The 18,050-nt window shown below is 42.1% G+C and overlaps 1 protein-coding gene across 2 annotated transcripts in view; it reads right to left on the reverse strand.

Moving 5' to 3' along the window:
• The window catches only part of LOC126213203 (uncharacterized), a 143,033-nt gene that overhangs the window by 15,541 nt on the left and 109,442 nt on the right, over nucleotides 1-18,050 (reverse strand). For both annotated transcript variants that reach the window (XM_049940836.1, XM_049940835.1), the window contains exon 3: nucleotides 789-851. In XM_049940836.1, coding sequence (XP_049796793.1) covers nucleotides 789-851 — 63 coding nt within the window. The remainder of the gene's footprint in view (nucleotides 1-788; nucleotides 852-18,050) is intronic.

An 18,050-nucleotide genomic window follows, 5' to 3' on the forward strand; every position in this document is an offset into this window, starting at 1 on the left:
GGGGTGTATTTCTATGGAGGCTACGCACAATATGTAAAAGGTAAGCATAGAAAAATTTTGTGGACAAATTTCAGGAATTTTTTGAAATGGCCTTGTGTACTGGTTTTGGTTACACCACTAAGGGGGCTTCATAAATAGCAGAAGACACCTAATGTACATACAATCTGGCCACCAACTGTGACCACTGTGCAAACTGAAACTAAGAACTAATTTCCCACCAGAATGAGTGTGCAGAGGAAAGAACCTCCAGCAAGAGGAAGGTAGTGCTTGCTTTTATGAAGTAATGCACAAACTTACACCTGCTTTACTCTGCAACACTTGATAACCTACAGTGAAAATGAAAATCAGACCCAGACAAGGAGATATCACTGGACAGCCTAATCATTAAGACAGGAAATCACAGCTTGAGTCCTAGACAAAGCACTGATTTCCAAGCTAGTCTGTACATGTTAATCAATGCAGTCTCTCTCAATTTTTATTTGTGTCTGTATATATAAGGGAGCAATTCTACAAATACATTTGCTAAAACTTTTGTATGCTCAAAGATAATGCTTAAATCATTGTAATTTGAATCCAAAAAATCGCTGTACTTTGCCTGCTTTTCTCAATTTCCAATTAGGGGCATACAATTATACAGTCGACGTGCCATCTTTATATTGCCTACAGCAAAAACTTCACTGTTAATGTGGATAGACACACACATTAGTTACCCATCTCATCATGTACACCATAACTCAGTCATAACATAATAGAGCTCAATTTCGTATAGACACAAATTTTAGAATTACCTTTTGGTTTACAACCTCCTCCAATTCTTCTTTTACGCTCACACTGGACAGGTAAACTTCAACCTGCGGTAACAGCAAAATAAACTGTAATGAGTGCATATAAGCAGTCACAACCCCCACAAATTACAGAAAGGTGTCACACACTTTATCTTTAACTATGATACTTCTTATGAATTAATTACTACTTCCAAATACATGTTTTTCTTTCTGACATAAATTCCAACTCACAAAAGCCACTACGGTATATTTAATGAGGCTGAACAACAAATTATATAAATCATTAATGACAACACATTAGAAAATTTTTTGGAATCCTGCTGCCTTTTCTCTGTGTGTTATAGTTTTCAACATATCATCTAGCAACATAATCTTTATATGTAAGTAAGGTAGTCAAACTAAAGGATACTACTACAACCTTAAATACATTTTTGTAACAAATGAAAGAGTAAAACCATAATCTAAAATATTAACATCACCAGTCTCCATTTCACAGAACTCTTGTAACATGTTTTCTGTCAGCCAGTCACAGAGCTTTATTTGAAATTTTTAAACAGTGTGGGTCTAGTAGAGAAAGAATATTAATTAAAATTTTAAGAGCATTCACATGTGAGCGTTGGCTGTTCCTGCTAGCCAATGCCTATGGATGTCAATGTTTGCCTTACTTCTGATATCCTGTTTGTGATCTGCTTCCCTCCCATTATACTGTTCAATGTTCCTAATGAGGACAGGAAAGACAGATACATGGATTCAGGGCTATTCTAAAGTACAATAGACAGAGGGCAACAGTGCTCATTAGGACAAGGCCTGCACTTTACATGGACTTTTCTTAAAATTTAGTGATTGTTACTGATATGATGGGAATTCCTCCATATGAAAGCATCACATATGAGTACACAAAATATGTCATACAGAGGTGAGGTATGAAACTCTTGAGATCTTTTTGCAAACTTGGTTGATATACTGTTTTCTGTTCAGTTTCACGCCAACATGAATGCTGTAGTTTGATACATTTACTGTCTATGTTCTTAAAGAAACCTTACACAAGCTGTTGAGTTGTGTCTATCACCACAGAGGCATTTTACAGACAACTTCTCCTGAACTGCTGGGACAGTCATTACACTTTTAGACCAGTTCTGGACTAATGAGAAACAGGCACTGTCACACAATGAAAGCAGCACACAAGATAAATGTGAAATACAATTACCTGTGCTTATTCCAAATAAGGGTGATAAGAGAAGATTGATACAGAAAATATAATTGTGACAGTAGGATCTTACAGGTATGAATCAGTAAACTACCTGAGCACTGTCAGACTGTTTTAGATAATGCGAAAGAACATATTATTGGTAATTTCTCTTTCATATTTACTGTTGTGTTCAATAAGCCAATAGAAAACACGGTTAAATTGTACTGTACTAATAAAAATGTATTACAACTTACCACAATAACCTTAGAACAAGACTCTCTTAATAAAATATAATGGGTTTGCAACAGGAGTGTGCCTGTATCAGCACAGGTCACTTTAGACTTCAAACTGGTCTGTGTTTACTTGTTGTCCTGTGTCATAATCAACTTGCATGGAAATATAGCATTTCATAAATAAAATTGTGTACACCCGACATCAAAAACAGTCAGCAGAAGTGGAATGTGCCATTATCACATGTACATCATCATAAGTTTTCCACCTTTACCTTATGCGGTACTGGATGCAGTGAGATGACTTTTGATGGAGAAGTTTTCTTAAGATTTCCTTATTGACTTCTCATTTGGCTGCTCATATCTCTATCACAAAATGGGTAAAAAAATCTGGCCTTTGGCACGATTGAAACTGTGAGCCAAAGCAGCCATCACTGTACAGATCACCCTGTTACCTCAGGGCCTGTGAAGGACTGTGGCCTTTGCCTCTCCATACTGCCTCAGTACTGCCTAGGACATGAAAATTGCAATGTGACAGACATATTTAGTTGCAATTCCTTTTCGGAATGACCTTACTGAACTCTAAACCACAAACTGAAGGCCTTATGTCATGCAATAAGTGCAAATCACTCAGATTATTTAGTGAATATAATAGAGGGAAACATTCCATGCGGGAAAAATATATCTAAAAACAAAGATGATGTGACTTACCATACGAAAGCGCTGGCAGGTCGATAGATACACAAACAAACACATACATACACACAAAATTCAAGCTTTCGCAACCAATGGTTGCTTCGTCAGGAAAGAGGGAAGGAGAGGGAAAGAGGGAAGGATGTGGGTTTTAAGGGAGAGGGTAAGGAGTCATTCCAATCCCGGGAGCGGAAAGACTTACCTTAGGGGAAAAAAAGAACGGCTATACACTTGCACACACACTCATATCCATCCACACATATACAGACACAATATATGTGTGGATGGATATGTGTGTGGATGGATATGTGTGTGTGTGCGCGCGAGTGTATACCTGTCCTTTTTTCCCCCTAAGGTAAGTCTTTCCACTCCCGGGACTGGAATGCCTCCTTACCCTCTCCCTTAAAACCCACAGCCTTTCATCTTTCCCTCTCCTTCCCTCTTTCCTGACGAAGCAACCATTGGTTGCGAAAGCTTGAATTTTGTGTGTATGTATGTGTTTGTTTGTGTATCTATCGACCTGCCAGCGCTTTCGTATGGTAAGTCACATCATCTTTGTTTTTCGATTATTTAGTGAAAATGATAAAGTATCAAGTGAATTTAGCAGGTTAATTCTACACTTCCAGGAAGTAACTTGATGGTCATAAAAATATCAGACATATTTTGTGTTGTTGCCAGATTTCAGTTATTCTACCAGCCGGAAAAATACCAACTGATATGTTCTTTGAATGGGCTCACTCTTGGGAATATTGTGCTTCAAACATGCAGTATTCACTGCCAGGCATCCACTGGCAGCTGAAATACATCAAGTAATAGTCAACTAGTTTTGTTCCCAATTTTGTAACTTAGTTTATGGACTAGAGCATAGTTACTAGTACTATTTAGAAGCACTGACAAACTGATCATCATAAATCAATATCTGACAATTACATTTTTTGTCTTAAGCATACTGAAAATTAGACCATTCACAAGACACAATTCACATCTCTGGAATATCTTCACTGATTATACTGTAAGGACTGAGAAGACAACTGATATTTAATAAAAAATTATAGACTTTGGAACTGATTTTCTTGAGATCACTGTCATTGGCATTATCCCCACAGAAATAAGAGGTAACAACACAGCATTGATGGCAAAATGTGAACATCCAGAAAGAGGCTTCACAAGGTATGGGAAAAAAGGTCCAAATTGAGAAAGGCAACTGCCCAGGAAACTATACACAGTTATCAGGAAAGCTGGCTCAAAAAGCAACAGAAAATGAAACCAGTAAATGAAGGCAGTGCAGTTTCAATTTCAAACTCTGCTAACACAAGAGGAATGCAGTTATTATTCAAATGTGGAGCCAGGAACACAAAATACCTACAATTAGTCATCGTTACGCAAAACTGTCATTCAGTCTACAAATACTTATACAACGACAAGTATTGTCTATAATGTAAGTGTAGGTTTTTCACTGCTGTTGTCACTCTCAATATTATTATATTCGCGGACCTTGATCAAGCGTGAGTTCCTTTTAACTGTACAGTATATGTTACATTGCATTTAGGAACTTTCGGGTAATTGAACATGTATCAATAATTACAGATTTCTGTAGTTGTATGTATACGTTAGGATGTAGCTGTATTGCGTTGATGTACTGGTGGATATTGTGTTGTATGACTCCTGTAGTTGATAGTATAATTGGTACAATGTCAACTTTATCCTGATGCCACATGTCCTTGACTTCCTCAGCCAGTTGGATGTATTTTTAAATTTTATCTCCTGTTTTCTTCTGTATATTTGTTGTAATGGGTATGGATATTTCGATTAGATGTGTCAATTTCTTCTTTTTGTTGGTGAGTATGATGTCGGGTTTGTTATGTGGTGGTGTTTTATCTGTTATAATGGTTCTGTTCCAGTATAATTTGTATTCATCATTCTCCAGTACATTTTGTTGTGCATACTTGTGTGTGGGAATGTGTTGTTTTATTTGGTTATGTTGTATGGCAAGTTGTTGATGTATTATTTTTGCTACACTGTCGTGTCTTCTGGGGTATTCTGTATTTGCTAGTATTGTACATCCGCTTGTGATGTGATCTACTGTTTCTATTTGTTGTTTGCAAAGTCTGCATTTATCTGTTGTGGTATTGGGATCTTTAATAATTAGCTTGCTGTAATATCTGGTGTTTATTGTTTGATCCAGTATTGCAATCATGAATCCTTCTGTCTCACTGTATGTATTGCCTTTTCTTAGCCCTGTGTTGGATGCGTCTTGATCGATGTGTGGCTGTGTTAGATGATACGGGTGCTTGCCATGTAGTGTTTACTTTTTCCAATTTACTTTCTTTGTATCTGTTGATGTTATGTGATCAAAAGGGTTGTAGAAGTGGTTATGAAATTGCAAATGGTGTGGCCGATGTATTTATTTGAGTGATTGCTTTGTATATTTTGCTAGTTTCTGTTCGTTCTAGAAAAAATTTTCTTAAATTGTCTACCTGTCCATAATGTAGGTTTTTTATGTCGATAAATCCCCTTCCTCCTTCCTTTCTGCTTAATGTGAATCTTTCTGTTGCAGAATGTATGTGATGTATTCTATATTTGTGGCATTGTGATCGTGTAAGTGTATTGAGTGCTTCTAGGTCTGTGTTACTCCATTTCACTGCTCCAAATGAGTAGGTCAATATTGGTGTAGAATAAGTATTTATAGCTTTTGTCTTGTTTCTTGCTGTCAATTCTGGTTTCAGTATTTTTTTTTTAGTCTTTGTCTATATTTTTCTTTTAGTTCTTCTTTAATATTTGTATTATCTATTCCTATTTTTTGTCTGTATCCTAGATATTTATAGGCGTCTGTTTTTTCCATCGCTTCTATGCAGTCGCTGTGGTTATCCAATATGTAATCTTCATGTTTAGTGTGTTTTCGCTTGACTATGCTATTTTTTCTTACTTTTGTCTGTTCCAAAAGCCATATTTATATCATTGCTGAATACTTCTGTTATCTTTACTAATTGGTTGAGTTGCTGATTTGTTGCTGCCAGTAGTTTTAGATCATCCATGTATAGCAAATGTGTTATTTTGTGTTGGTATGTTCCAGTTATATTATATCCATAATTTGTATTATTTAGCATGTTGGATAGTGGGTTCAGAGCAAGGCAGAACCAGAGAGGACTTAATGAGTCTCCTTGGTATATTCCACACTTAATCTGTATTGGCTGTGATGTGATATTATTTGAGTTTGTTTGGATATTAAGTGTGGTTTTCCAATTTTTCATTACTATGTTTAGGAACTGTATCAATTTAGGATCTACTTTGTATATTTCCAATATTTGTAGTAACCATGAGTGGGGTACACTATCAAAAGCTTTTTGGTAATCAATGTATGCGTAGTGTAGCGACCTTTGTTTAGTTTTAGCTTGATATGTCACCTCTGCACCTATTATAAATTGCTCTTTACATCCTCGTGCTCCTTTGCAACAGTCTTCTTGTTCTTCATTTATAATTTTGTTCTGTGTTGTATGTGTCATTTATTTCTGTGCAACGACTGAAGTTAATATTTTTTACGTTGTTGGTAGGCATGTTATGCACCAATATTTTGCTGGGTTTGCTGTGTCTGCTTGATCTTTGGGTTTCAGATAAGTTTTTCCATGTGTAAGTGTATCAGGGACTGTGTATGGGTCTGCAATGTAACTGTTAGCTAATTTATCTAAAAACAAAAATGATGTGACTTACCAAACGAAAGCGCTGGCAGGTCGATAGACACACAAACAAACACAAACATACACACAAAATTCAAGCTTTCGCAACAAACTGTTGCCTCATCAGGAAAGAGGGAAGGAGAGGGAAAGACGAAAGGATGTGGGTTTTAAGGGAGAGGGTAAGGAGTCATTCCAATCCCGGGAGTGGAAAGACTTACCTTAGGGGGAAAAAAGAACGGGTATACACTCGCGCGCGCGCACACACCCACACCCACACACACACACACACACACACACACACACACACACACACACACACATTGTGTCTGTATATGTGTGGATGGATATGTGTGTGTGCGTGCGAGTGTATACCCGTCCTTTTTTTCCCCTAAGGTAAGTCTTTCCGCTCCCGGGATTGGAATGACTCCTTACCCTCTCCCTTAAAACCCACATCCTTTCGTCTTTCCCTCTCCTTCCCTCTTTCCTGATGAGGCAACAGTTTGTTGTGAAAGCTTGAATTTTGTGTGTATGTATGTGTTTGTTTGTGTATCTATCGACCTGCCAGCGCTTTCGTTTGGTAAGTCACATAATCTTTGTTTTTAGATATATTTTTCCCACGTGGAATGTTTCCCTCTATTATATTGTTAACTAATTTAGTTAGATGTGAATGTGTTGAGGTGAACTTCTTTAGCCAGAAATTTGCTATTTTATCTTTTCCAGGGGCTTTCCAATTGTGAGTAGAATTAATTACTCGGGTGACTTCATGCTGCAAAATTATCACTTCAGGCATTTGTGGTATCATCTTGTATGTGTCTGTTTCTGGTTGTATCCACCGTGCATGTCTGTTATGTTGTACCGGGTTCGACCGTATGTTGCTCCAAAAGTGTTCCATGTCTGTTATGTTTGGTGGATTGTCTATTTTAATGTGTGTGTTATCTATTGTCTGGTAAAATTTCTTTTGGTTTGCGTTGAATGTTTGGTTTTGTTTCCTTTTATTTTCACTTTTTTTGTATCTTCTAAGTCGTTTGGCCAATGCTTGTAATTTCTGATTCTTTTCATGTAATTGCTCTATCGCTTCTTGTTGTGAGATTCTACCTAACCTTTTTCGTTTTTTGTCTGATATTTCATTTCTTATTAATTGTGTTAGCTCTCCGATGTCTTTTCTCAGTTTTTCTATTCTGATCTGTAGCCGGTGTTGCCATGCTGGTTTCGTGGGTTAATTCTGTGTGTTGGTAGGTTCTGATCTCTGCCTAGTGTGTATATTTAGTGTAGTGAGTGCTCCTACATAAACCAGTAGTTGTAACTCTTCCATAGTTGTGTAAGATTGTGTTGATAGTTGTTATTGTTGTTTCGACTTGTGGGCAAGATTGGTCTAATGTCTGTATTTGTTTTGTATTCTATATAGGTCAGCTGAAATTTTTCTAACATGTGTGTCACTTTGTGTTCTACTTGTGCTTGTTCTGGTGGCTGTCTTAAGATTTCATTTTCCTCTGATTGTTTAATTGATGCATGGTATTCTTTGTTTGCTCTGGAATGTTTGAGTCCATTACTGTATTTTCTTCTTCTTCTGATTGCACATTATTTTGTTCCAGTATTTGTTGTACTTGTTTGATGTTTTCTAATTCTGACTGGGGTATCCTGTTATTTTTGATTATGACACAGATCTGATCAGCTAGTCATTGTTCTGTTAAAAATTTTAATTCTGGGTATCTGGCAATAAATGTTGTGTATAATTGTGATCTGTATCCAGTTGTGTTGGTTCCTAAGTTTGTTGCTTGGTAATAACAGAACATGAGGTGTCGGTTAACTTCATCTCACCATCTCATCCTCTGTCTTTGTCTTCCTTCTAGGGTGGTTGCAGGCAGCATATCCTGCAAAACACCTCTATTTGGATTTAAATCATTTTCCGTGTGACTAGCAGTGTCGTTACCATTGTGGACGGGCATAGTGTTCAAGCATCATCCTCGACCAATATGGTGCTTGTCCGAGGCTTCATTAGTTCTGTCCTGAACCAACTAATCACACTAAAGGGGGGGGGGGGGGTTAGCCCTATTAGTGGTCTGTTCTTTTCGTCGACTTTTACGACTGGCAGAACATTTCGAAGCCCTATTTTTTTCCCGGGCCTCAACGGGGTTTATTATTATTACACATTTGAAGAAACAGCTCTCCATTTCATCCCATTGTGCCTAGAACATTGGTTCCAGCATGCTGATGATGCCTTTGTTAACCAGCCACGTGGAGAATAAGAGCTACTAAACTTCCAACAACACCTCACACTCTAGCATTGCAAAATTCAATGTACTACAAAGGTTGAAAAGAATGGGGTGTTGCCTTTCCTGAACTTGGATGTTTGCAGAAAGCCTTATGATAAACTTGGCCACAGAGTTTATAGAAAGCACACCAGCATTGACAGGTACCTACATACCTCTTCCCACCATCACCCTATGCAGAAGAAATCAGCCCTGTACACTTTAAGCAAGAGAGCCCACAGGATCAACAATGAGAATCTGAAGAAAGAATTATAAAACCTAAAGTCCATCTTTGGAGCCAATGGTGGTGGTAGTGGTGGTGGTGGTGGTGGTTCTTGTTGTCTTCAGTCCAGAGTTTGGTTTGATGCAACTCTCCATGCTACTTTATCCTGTGCAAGCTTCTTCATCTCCACGTACCTACTGCAACCTACATCCTTCTGAATCTGATAGTGTATTCATCTCTTGGTCTCCCTCAACAATTTTTATCCTTCATGCTTCCCTCCAACACTAAATTGGTAGTTCTTGATGCCTCAGAATGTGTCCTACCTACCAATCCCTTCCTCTAGTCAAGTTGTGCCCCGAATTCCTCTTCTCTTCAATTCTATTCAGCACCTCCTTATTAGTTACATGATCTACCCATATAATCTTCAGCATTCTTCTGTAGCATCAATTTTCTAAAGTTTCTATTCTCTTCGTTTCTAAACTATTTACTGTCCATGTTTCAGTTCCATACATGGCTACAATCCATACACATATTTTCAGGAAAGACTTCCTGACACTTACACCTATACCGGATGTTAACAAATTTCTCTTCTTCAGAAACACTTTCCTTGCCATTGCCAGTCTACATTTTATATCCTCTCAACTTCGACCATCATCATTATTTTTCTCCCCAAATAGCAAAACTCTTTTACTACTTTAAGTGTCTCATTTCCTAATCTAATTCCCTCAGCATCACCCGACTTAATTTGACCACATTCCATTATCCTCGTTTTGCTTTTGTTGATGTTCATCTTATATCCTCCTTTCAAGACACTGTCCATTCCGTTCAACTGCTCTTCCAAGTCCTTTGCTGTCTCTGACAGAATTACAGTCATTGGCGAACCTCAAAGTTTTTATTTCTTCTCCATGGATTTTAATACCTACTCCAAATTTTTCTTTCGTTTCCTTTATTGCTTGCTCAATATACAGATGGAATAACATCGGGGATAGGCTAGAATCCTGTCTCACTCCCTTCCCAACCACTGCTTCCTTCTGTACAAATAGTAAATAGCCTTTTACTTCCCGTATTCGACCCTTGCCACCGTCAGAATTTGAAAGAGAGTATTCCAGTCAACACTGTCAAAAACTTTCTCGAAGTCTACAAATGCCACACACATAGGTTTGCCTTTCCTTACTCTATCTTCTACGATAATTCATGTGGTCAGTATTGCCTCACGTGTTCCAAGATTTCTACGAAATCCAAACTGATCTTCCCCGAGGTCAGCTTGTACCAGTTTTTCCATTTGTCTGTAAAGAATTCGCGTTAGGAATTTGCAGCCATGACTTATTAAACTGATACTTCAGTAATTTTCACATCTGTCAACACCTGCTTTGTTTGGAATTGGAATTACTATATTCTTCTTTTAAGTCTGAGGGTATTTCACCTGTCTCATACATCTTGCTAATCAGATGGTAGAGTTTTGTCAGGACTGGTTCTCACAAGGCTATCAATAGTTCTAATGGAATGTTGTCTTTTCTCAGGGCCTTGTTTCAAGTTAGGTCTATCAATGTTCTGTCAAACTCTTCACGCAGTATCATATCTCCCATTTCATCTTCATCTACGTCCTCTTGCATCTCCATAATATTGCCCTCAACTACATCACCCTTGTACAGACCTTCTATATACCCCTTCCACCTTTCTGCTTTCCCTTCTTTGCTTAGAACTGGGTTTCCATCTGAGCTCTTTATTTTCATACAAGTGGTTCTCTTCTCTCAAAAGGTCTCTTTAATTTTCCTGTAGGCAATATCTATCTTACCCCTAGTGAGAAAAGCCTGTACATCCTTACACTAGTCCTCTAGCCATCCATGCTTAACCATTTTGCACTTCCTGTCAATCTCATTTTTGAGACGTTTGTATTCCTTTTTGCCTGCTTCATTTACTGCATTTTTATATTTTCTCCTTTCATCAATTAAATTCAATATCTCTTCTTTTACCCAAGGATTTCTACTAGCCCTCATCTATTGACTTAGTTGCTCCTTTGCTGCATTCACTATTTCATCTCTCCAATGGTTATGAGATGAAAATGATAGTCAAAACTATGGTAATGAAGGATGAAGGCAATAGTGAAGAGCAGAAGGAAGCATAAAACACTGCCCTACTACATATGTACAAGAGGTCACCAAACCTGTGGACAAAATTCTCTGCTGAGCTGATATCAAGCCAATTTTCCAAAGCAGCAACAAAGTAAAAAGACATTCTTGGCTCAGCAAAAGACACAATTGACAACATACACACTGCTGGAGACTATAAAATCAGTGGTCAGTGTGGTCTTGTGTACATACATGAGGCAGGGGATCCAAATAGCACAAGGGTATCTGAAAATGAAAATACACTTGCCTACAAAACACACGAAGTCAGCAGTGGTGGGACATACAGCCAACTGCGGCAAACATAATATTCTGCGAAGCTTGCCTACCAGGGAAACAGAAACTTATCTTAAGGAGGAAGATTAGAGGCCATATAAATTGCCAAGAGACCCGTCAATATGAATAGAGAACACAGGTATAGACTTTAGCATCTTCACTATCAACAGAGACAGCACTACAGAACAGCAGCATTCACGAAGCAATCCACACAAGTATGCGGGCAGAGCACAGCAGCAAGAGGTACAAAGAGTACTGGCAGACTCAGCTCACACAAGCCAGCAAATAAGCTCTGCAACATGATGATTGCTGCAAATTTCTCTTTCACCTACTTTCATCAATGGCAACAACTGAAGCAAACAGCAATCAAAGGTGTCTGTTTCCATCAACAGAAGGAAATAGAGCAAACACCAACATTTGGTGTCTAACACCCGTCCTCTGCATCCTGATCATGAATACAGGCTTCTCCGTTAGTATACTTTGTCCCACTTCAGAAAATTGGCTTGGTTCCTGCTCCGCAGATAATTTTCCCCACATGTTTGGTGACCTGTTGTACGTCTGATAATAAGAGGGTAGTGTTTTGTGCTTCCTTCTGCTCTTCATTATTGCCTTCATTGCCATAGTTTTGACTATCATCCTCATCTCATAACCATGATGGACCTGAGGTTTTGTGATTTCGCCTTCAGATGCTCAGTGCTGATACTATGGGTGCCCTTAGTAGAAGGAGGCATGTAGGTACCTGTCCATGCTGGTGGGTTTTCTACACACATCAAAAACAGTTTTGCATAACCTCGGTTCTGAGAGTTCTGGAACCTGTACAGGAAATTGGAATAGAGATCAACATAAACATCATTTCCCCCTTTTTATTGCTCATGAAAACCACACATTGAATGTTGTGCCACCATATAGTGAGACCTTCAGAGGTGGTGGTCCAGATTGCTGTAAACACCGGTACCTCTAATACCAAGTAGCATGTCCTGTTGCACTGATGCATGCATGTATTCGTCATGGCATACTATCCACAAGTTCATCAAGGCACTGTTGGTCCAGATTATCCCACTCCTCAATGGCGATTCGGCGTAGATCCCTCAGAGTGGTTGGTGGGTTACTTCATCCCTAAACAGCCCTTTTCAATCCATCCCAGGCATGTTCGATAGGGATCATGTCTGGAGAACATGCTGGTCACTCTAGTCGAGCGATGTTGTTATCCTGAAGAAAGTCATTCACAAGATGTCCATGATGGGGGGTGCAAATTGTCGTCCATGAAGACAAATGCCTCGCCAATATGCTGCTGATATGGTTGCACTAGCAATCGGAAGATAGCATTCATGTATCATACAGCTCTTACGGTGCCTTCCATGACCACCAGCGGCATACGTCAGCCCCTCGTAATGCCACCCCAAAACAGCAGGGAATCTCCACCTTGCTGCAATTGCTAGACAGTGTGTCTATGGCATTCAGCCTGACCGGGTTGCCTCCAAACATGTCTCCGATGATTGTCTGGTGAAGGCATATGTGACACTCATCACTTAAGAGAACATGATGCCAATGCTGAGCGGTCAATTCAGCATGTTGTTGGGCCCATCTATACCATGCTGCATGGTGTCGTGGTTGCAAAGATGGACCTCACTGTAGACGTCGGGAGTGAAGTTGTGCATCATGCAGCCTATTGCGCACAGTTTGAGTCGTAACATGGCGTCCTGTGGCTGCACAAAATAACAACATGGTGGCGTTGCTGTCACGAGCCATGATCCGTAGGTAGCGGTCATCTACTGAAGTAGTAGCCCTTGGGCAGCCTGAGCGAGGCATGTCATCGACAGTTCCTGTCTGTCTGTATCTCCTCCATGTCCAAACAACATCACTTTGGTTCACTCCGAGACGCCTGGACACTTCCCTTGTTGAGAGCCCTTTGTGGCACAAAGTAACAATGTGGATGTCATCAAACTGTTGTATTGACCATCTAAGCATGGTTGAACTACAGACAACACGAGCTGTGTACCTCCACCCTCACGGAATGACTGGAACTGATCGGCTGTCTGACCCCCTTCATTCGAATCATGAAATCATTTCACAACAAGTGTAAACCTCGTCTATAAAATAGAAACAAGTGTTCTTATTGGATAACTGTGTCTGCACAATCCATCCACCATTGGAGATTATATAAGCCAGCTCAATCATATCCAACAAAATGGAAACAAACTTGTGACTGGACATAATCAGCACATTTTTTTTTTTTTTTACACCTGACATTTATTTCGTATGAGATACTGATGAACCAATAAATTGGAATTAGGATGGAGACTTTATTAAAATGCAATACTAATTATGTTACATACTTAACTGTATAGTTACACAATCTGATTGGTAATGGAAACAAGAGATCTGCAGTTTGCTAGTGAATGAGACCAAAGATTTTTTAGTAGACAGACTACATCCACAATTCTCCACATCAAACAGGAGCAAACATAATTGGCTTACAGAGATATACAATACACTGGAAAAATAAATGTACTGGACAGTCAGTGCTAATGTTTTATGTATCATTCAACCTCATCAATGACACACAATGGTTGGATGATACGTAAAAGATTAGCACTGACTATGCCAACTGGCATTTATTTTTCCTACTGCACTTTATATTACTGTTGGTTGGTTGGTTGGTTTGTGGGATTAAAGGGACCAGACTGCAAAGGTCATCGGTCCCTTGTTCCAAAACTGAAAAACTACCACACAGAGTAAAAAACGGATAATAGAGACAACAGACAACACAGGACAAGAAAACCTCAGACAAAGAACAGACATAACAAATTTAAAATCACACGGAGTGTGGTGGTGGTTGGCCGACCATAGAATAAAAAAGGAAAAGCCAACCACCGAGAATACATTAAAAACTCAGTTTAAAACCGTAGGCCAAAGGCCAGAATCTACACAAAACAATAAAATAAAACATAAACACTCATATTAAATGATAAAAACCCCGTCCGAATAAAACGTAAAACTAAGCCAGCCATAGCAGGGTCATCAGTTAAAAGGGCAGGGAGCATATCAGGCAGCGCAAATGTCTGCCTGACCACAGCTAAAAGGGGGCAGGCCAACAAAATGTGGGACCCTGTCAAAGCCGCCCCGCAGCAACACGGAGGAGGGTCCTCCCGACGCAGTAAGTAACTGTGTGTCAGCCGGGAGTGGCCAATGCGGAGCCGACAAAGGACGACTGAGTCCCTGCGGTTGGCTCGCATGGATGACCGCCACACAGTCGTCGTCTCCTTAATGGCACGGAGTTTATTGGGCGTGATCCGATCGCGCCATTCAGCGTCCCAAAGCGCAAAAACTTTTCGGCGGAGGACTGCTCGCAAATCGGTCTCTGGGAGGCCAATGTCCATAGATGGTTTACTGATGGCCTCTTTCGCCGGGCAGTCAACATATTCGTTGCCCGGGATACCGACATGACCGGGGGTCCACACAAAGCCCACAGAGCGGCCACAACGGGTAAGAGTATGCAGTGACTCATGGATAGCCATCACCAAATGAGAACGAGGGAAACACTGGTCGAGAGCTCGTAAACCGCTCAGGGAATTGCTACAGATAACGAAGGACTCACCTGAGCAGTAGCGGATATACTCTAGGGTACGAAAGATGGCGACCAGCTCAGCAGTGTAAACGCTGCAGCCAGCAGGCAATGAACATTGTTCGGAATGGTCCCCCTAGAGTTAGCGCATAACCGACCTGACCAGCAACCATCGAACCGTCAGTGTAAACAACGCCAGAGCCCTGATACGTGGCCAGGATGGAATAAAAGCGGCGGCGGAAGGCCTCTGGAGGGACTGAGTCCTTCGGGCCCTGAGCCAAGTCAAGCCGAAGGCAAGGGCGAGGAACACACCATGGGGGTGTACGCAAAGTGGTCTGAAAAGGAGGTGGAACAGTGAAAACCCTAAGCCCGGAGAGAAGCTCTTTGACGCAGACCGCGATCGTACAACCTGAACGGAGCCGACGTTCTGGCAGATGGACGACCGACTGCGGGAACAGGAGACGATAGTTTGGATGCCCAGGAAAGCTAAAAACATGGGCAGCATAAGCGGCCAGTAAATTTTGGCGCCTCAATCGCAGTGGAGGGAGACCAGCCTCCACAAGTACGCTGTCCACAGGGCTGGTCCGGAAGGCACCAGTGGCCAGTCATATCCCACTGTGGAGGATGGGGTCCAGCACCCGCAACGCAGATGGGGATGCTGAGCCATAAGCCAGGCTCCCATAATCCAGACGGGACTGGATTAACGCCCGGTAGAGCCGTAACAGGGTAGATCAGTCGGCGTCCCAGCGGGTGTGGCTCAAGCATCTCAGAGCATTTAGATGTCGCCAACACGCCTGTTTAAGCTGCCGAATATGAGGCAGCCAAGTCAGCCGGGCATCAAAAACGACACCCAAAAACCTGTGGGTCTCCACCACAGCAAGCAGTTCGTCGGCTAGATAAGGCCGCGGCTCAGGATGGACCGTTCGGAGCTGGCAGAAATGCATAACGCGGGTCTTGGCAGCCAAAAACTGAAAACCATGAGCTACAGCCCAAGACTGTGCCTTGCGGATAGCGCCCTATAGCTGACGTTCAACAGCTGCAATGCCAGTAGAGCTGTAGTAAAGGCAGAAGTCGTCAGCATACAGGGAAGCGGAGACAGAATTTCCCACCGCTGCAGCGAGCCCATTTATTGCGATTAAAAACAGGCAGACACTGAGGACAGATCCCTGTGGTACCCCGTTCTCCTGGACTCGGGAGGAACTATGAGAGGCCGCCACTTGCACGCGGAAGGTACAATACGACAGAAAATTTCGGATAAAGATCGGCAGAGGGTCCCGAAGACCCCATCCATGAAGCGTAGAAAGGATGTGATGACGCCATGTCGTATCATACGCCTTCCGCATGTTGAAGAAGACAGCAACCAGGTGCTGACGGCAGGCAAAGGCAGTACGGATGGTCGACTCCAGACTCACCAGATTGTCGGTGGCGGAGCGGCCTTTACCGAACCCACCCTGAGATGGAGCCAGAAGGCTCCGAGACTCCAGTACCCAATTCAAGTGCCGGCTCACCATCCGTTTGAGAAGCTTGCAAAGAACGTTGGTGAGGCTAATGGGGCGGTAGCTGTCCACCTCCAAAGGGCTCTTGGCCGGTTTCAAAACGGGGATGACAATGCTTTCCCGCCATTGCGACGGAAACTAACCCTCGACCCAGAGACGGTTGTAAAGGTCGAGGAGGCGTCGCTTGCAGTCCACTGAAAGGTGTTTCAGCATTTGACAGTGAATCCGGCCCAGGAACGGTATCAGGGCAAGCGGCAAGGGCGCTGTGAAATTCCCACACACTGAATGGGGCATTGTAGGATTCAGAATGGTGGGTGCGAAAAGAAAGGCTCCGACGTTCCATCCGCTCTTTAATGGAGCGGAAGGCCAGTGGGTAATTGGAAGAAGCGGAACTAAGAGCAAAATGCTCTGCCAAGCTGTTGGCAATTTCGTCGGAGTCTGTACAAATTGCTCCATTCAGTGAGAGTGCAGGGATGCTGACAGGGGTCCGATAGCCATAGAGGCGTCTGATCTTGGCCCAGACCTGCGATGGAGAGACATGTAGGCCAATGGTAGACACATACCGCTCCCAGCACTCCTGCTTGCTTTGGCGGATAAGGCGGCGGCCCGCGCACGCAGCCGTTTGAAGGTAATGAGGTGTTCAATGCAGGGATGTCACTTGTGACGCTGTAGCGCCCACTGGCGATCTTTAATCGCCTCAGCGATCTCAGGCGACCACCAAGGCACAGTCTGCCACCGAGGGGACCCAGAAAAACAGGGAATGGCAGATTCTGCGGCAGTAACGATGCTGGTGGTGACTGAATGAACCACTGTATCAATGGCTTCATGAGAAACAGGGTCAATAGCGGCAGTGGAGGAAAACAAGTCCCAGTCAGCCTTATTCATAGCCCATCTGCAAGGGTGCCCAGAAGTGTGAGGCTGTGGCAGTGACAGAAAGATCGGAAAGTGGTCACTACCACACAGGTCGTCACGCACACTCCATTGGACAGACGGTAAGAGGCTAGGGCTGCAGATCGAAAGGTCGATGGCGGAGTACATGCCATGCGCCACGCTAAAGTGTGTGGAGGAACCATCATTTAAAAGCGAAAGATCAAGCTGTGCTAATAAATGCTCAATGGTGGCACCTCGACCTGTCGCCACTGACCCACCCCACAGAGGGTTATGGGCGTTGAAGTCGCCCAGTAACAAGAAAGGTGGCGGCAATTGAGCTATCAGAGCAGCCAAGACATGCTGCGCGACAGCACCATCCTGTGGAAGGTAAAGACTGCAGACGGTAACAGCCTGTGGCATCCCCACCCGAACAGCGATAGCCTCTAAAGCTGTTTGTAGAGGTACAGACTCGAAGAGAGTTAAGGACATAGATGCAGACGCCACCAGACACCCTTTCATAAGCTGCCCGGTTCTTATAATAACCCCGATAGCCACGGAGGGCGGGGGTTCGCATTGCTGGAAACCAAGTTTCCAGAATAGCAATGCAGAAGAAAGGGTGAAGGCTGATAAGTTGTCAGAGCTCAGCTAGATGATGGAAGAAACTGCTGCAGTTC

This window comes from Schistocerca nitens, chromosome 11, assembly GCF_023898315.1.
Source record: "Schistocerca nitens isolate TAMUIC-IGC-003100 chromosome 11, iqSchNite1.1, whole genome shotgun sequence".
Taxonomy (NCBI): Eukaryota; Metazoa; Arthropoda; class Insecta; order Orthoptera; family Acrididae; genus Schistocerca; species Schistocerca nitens.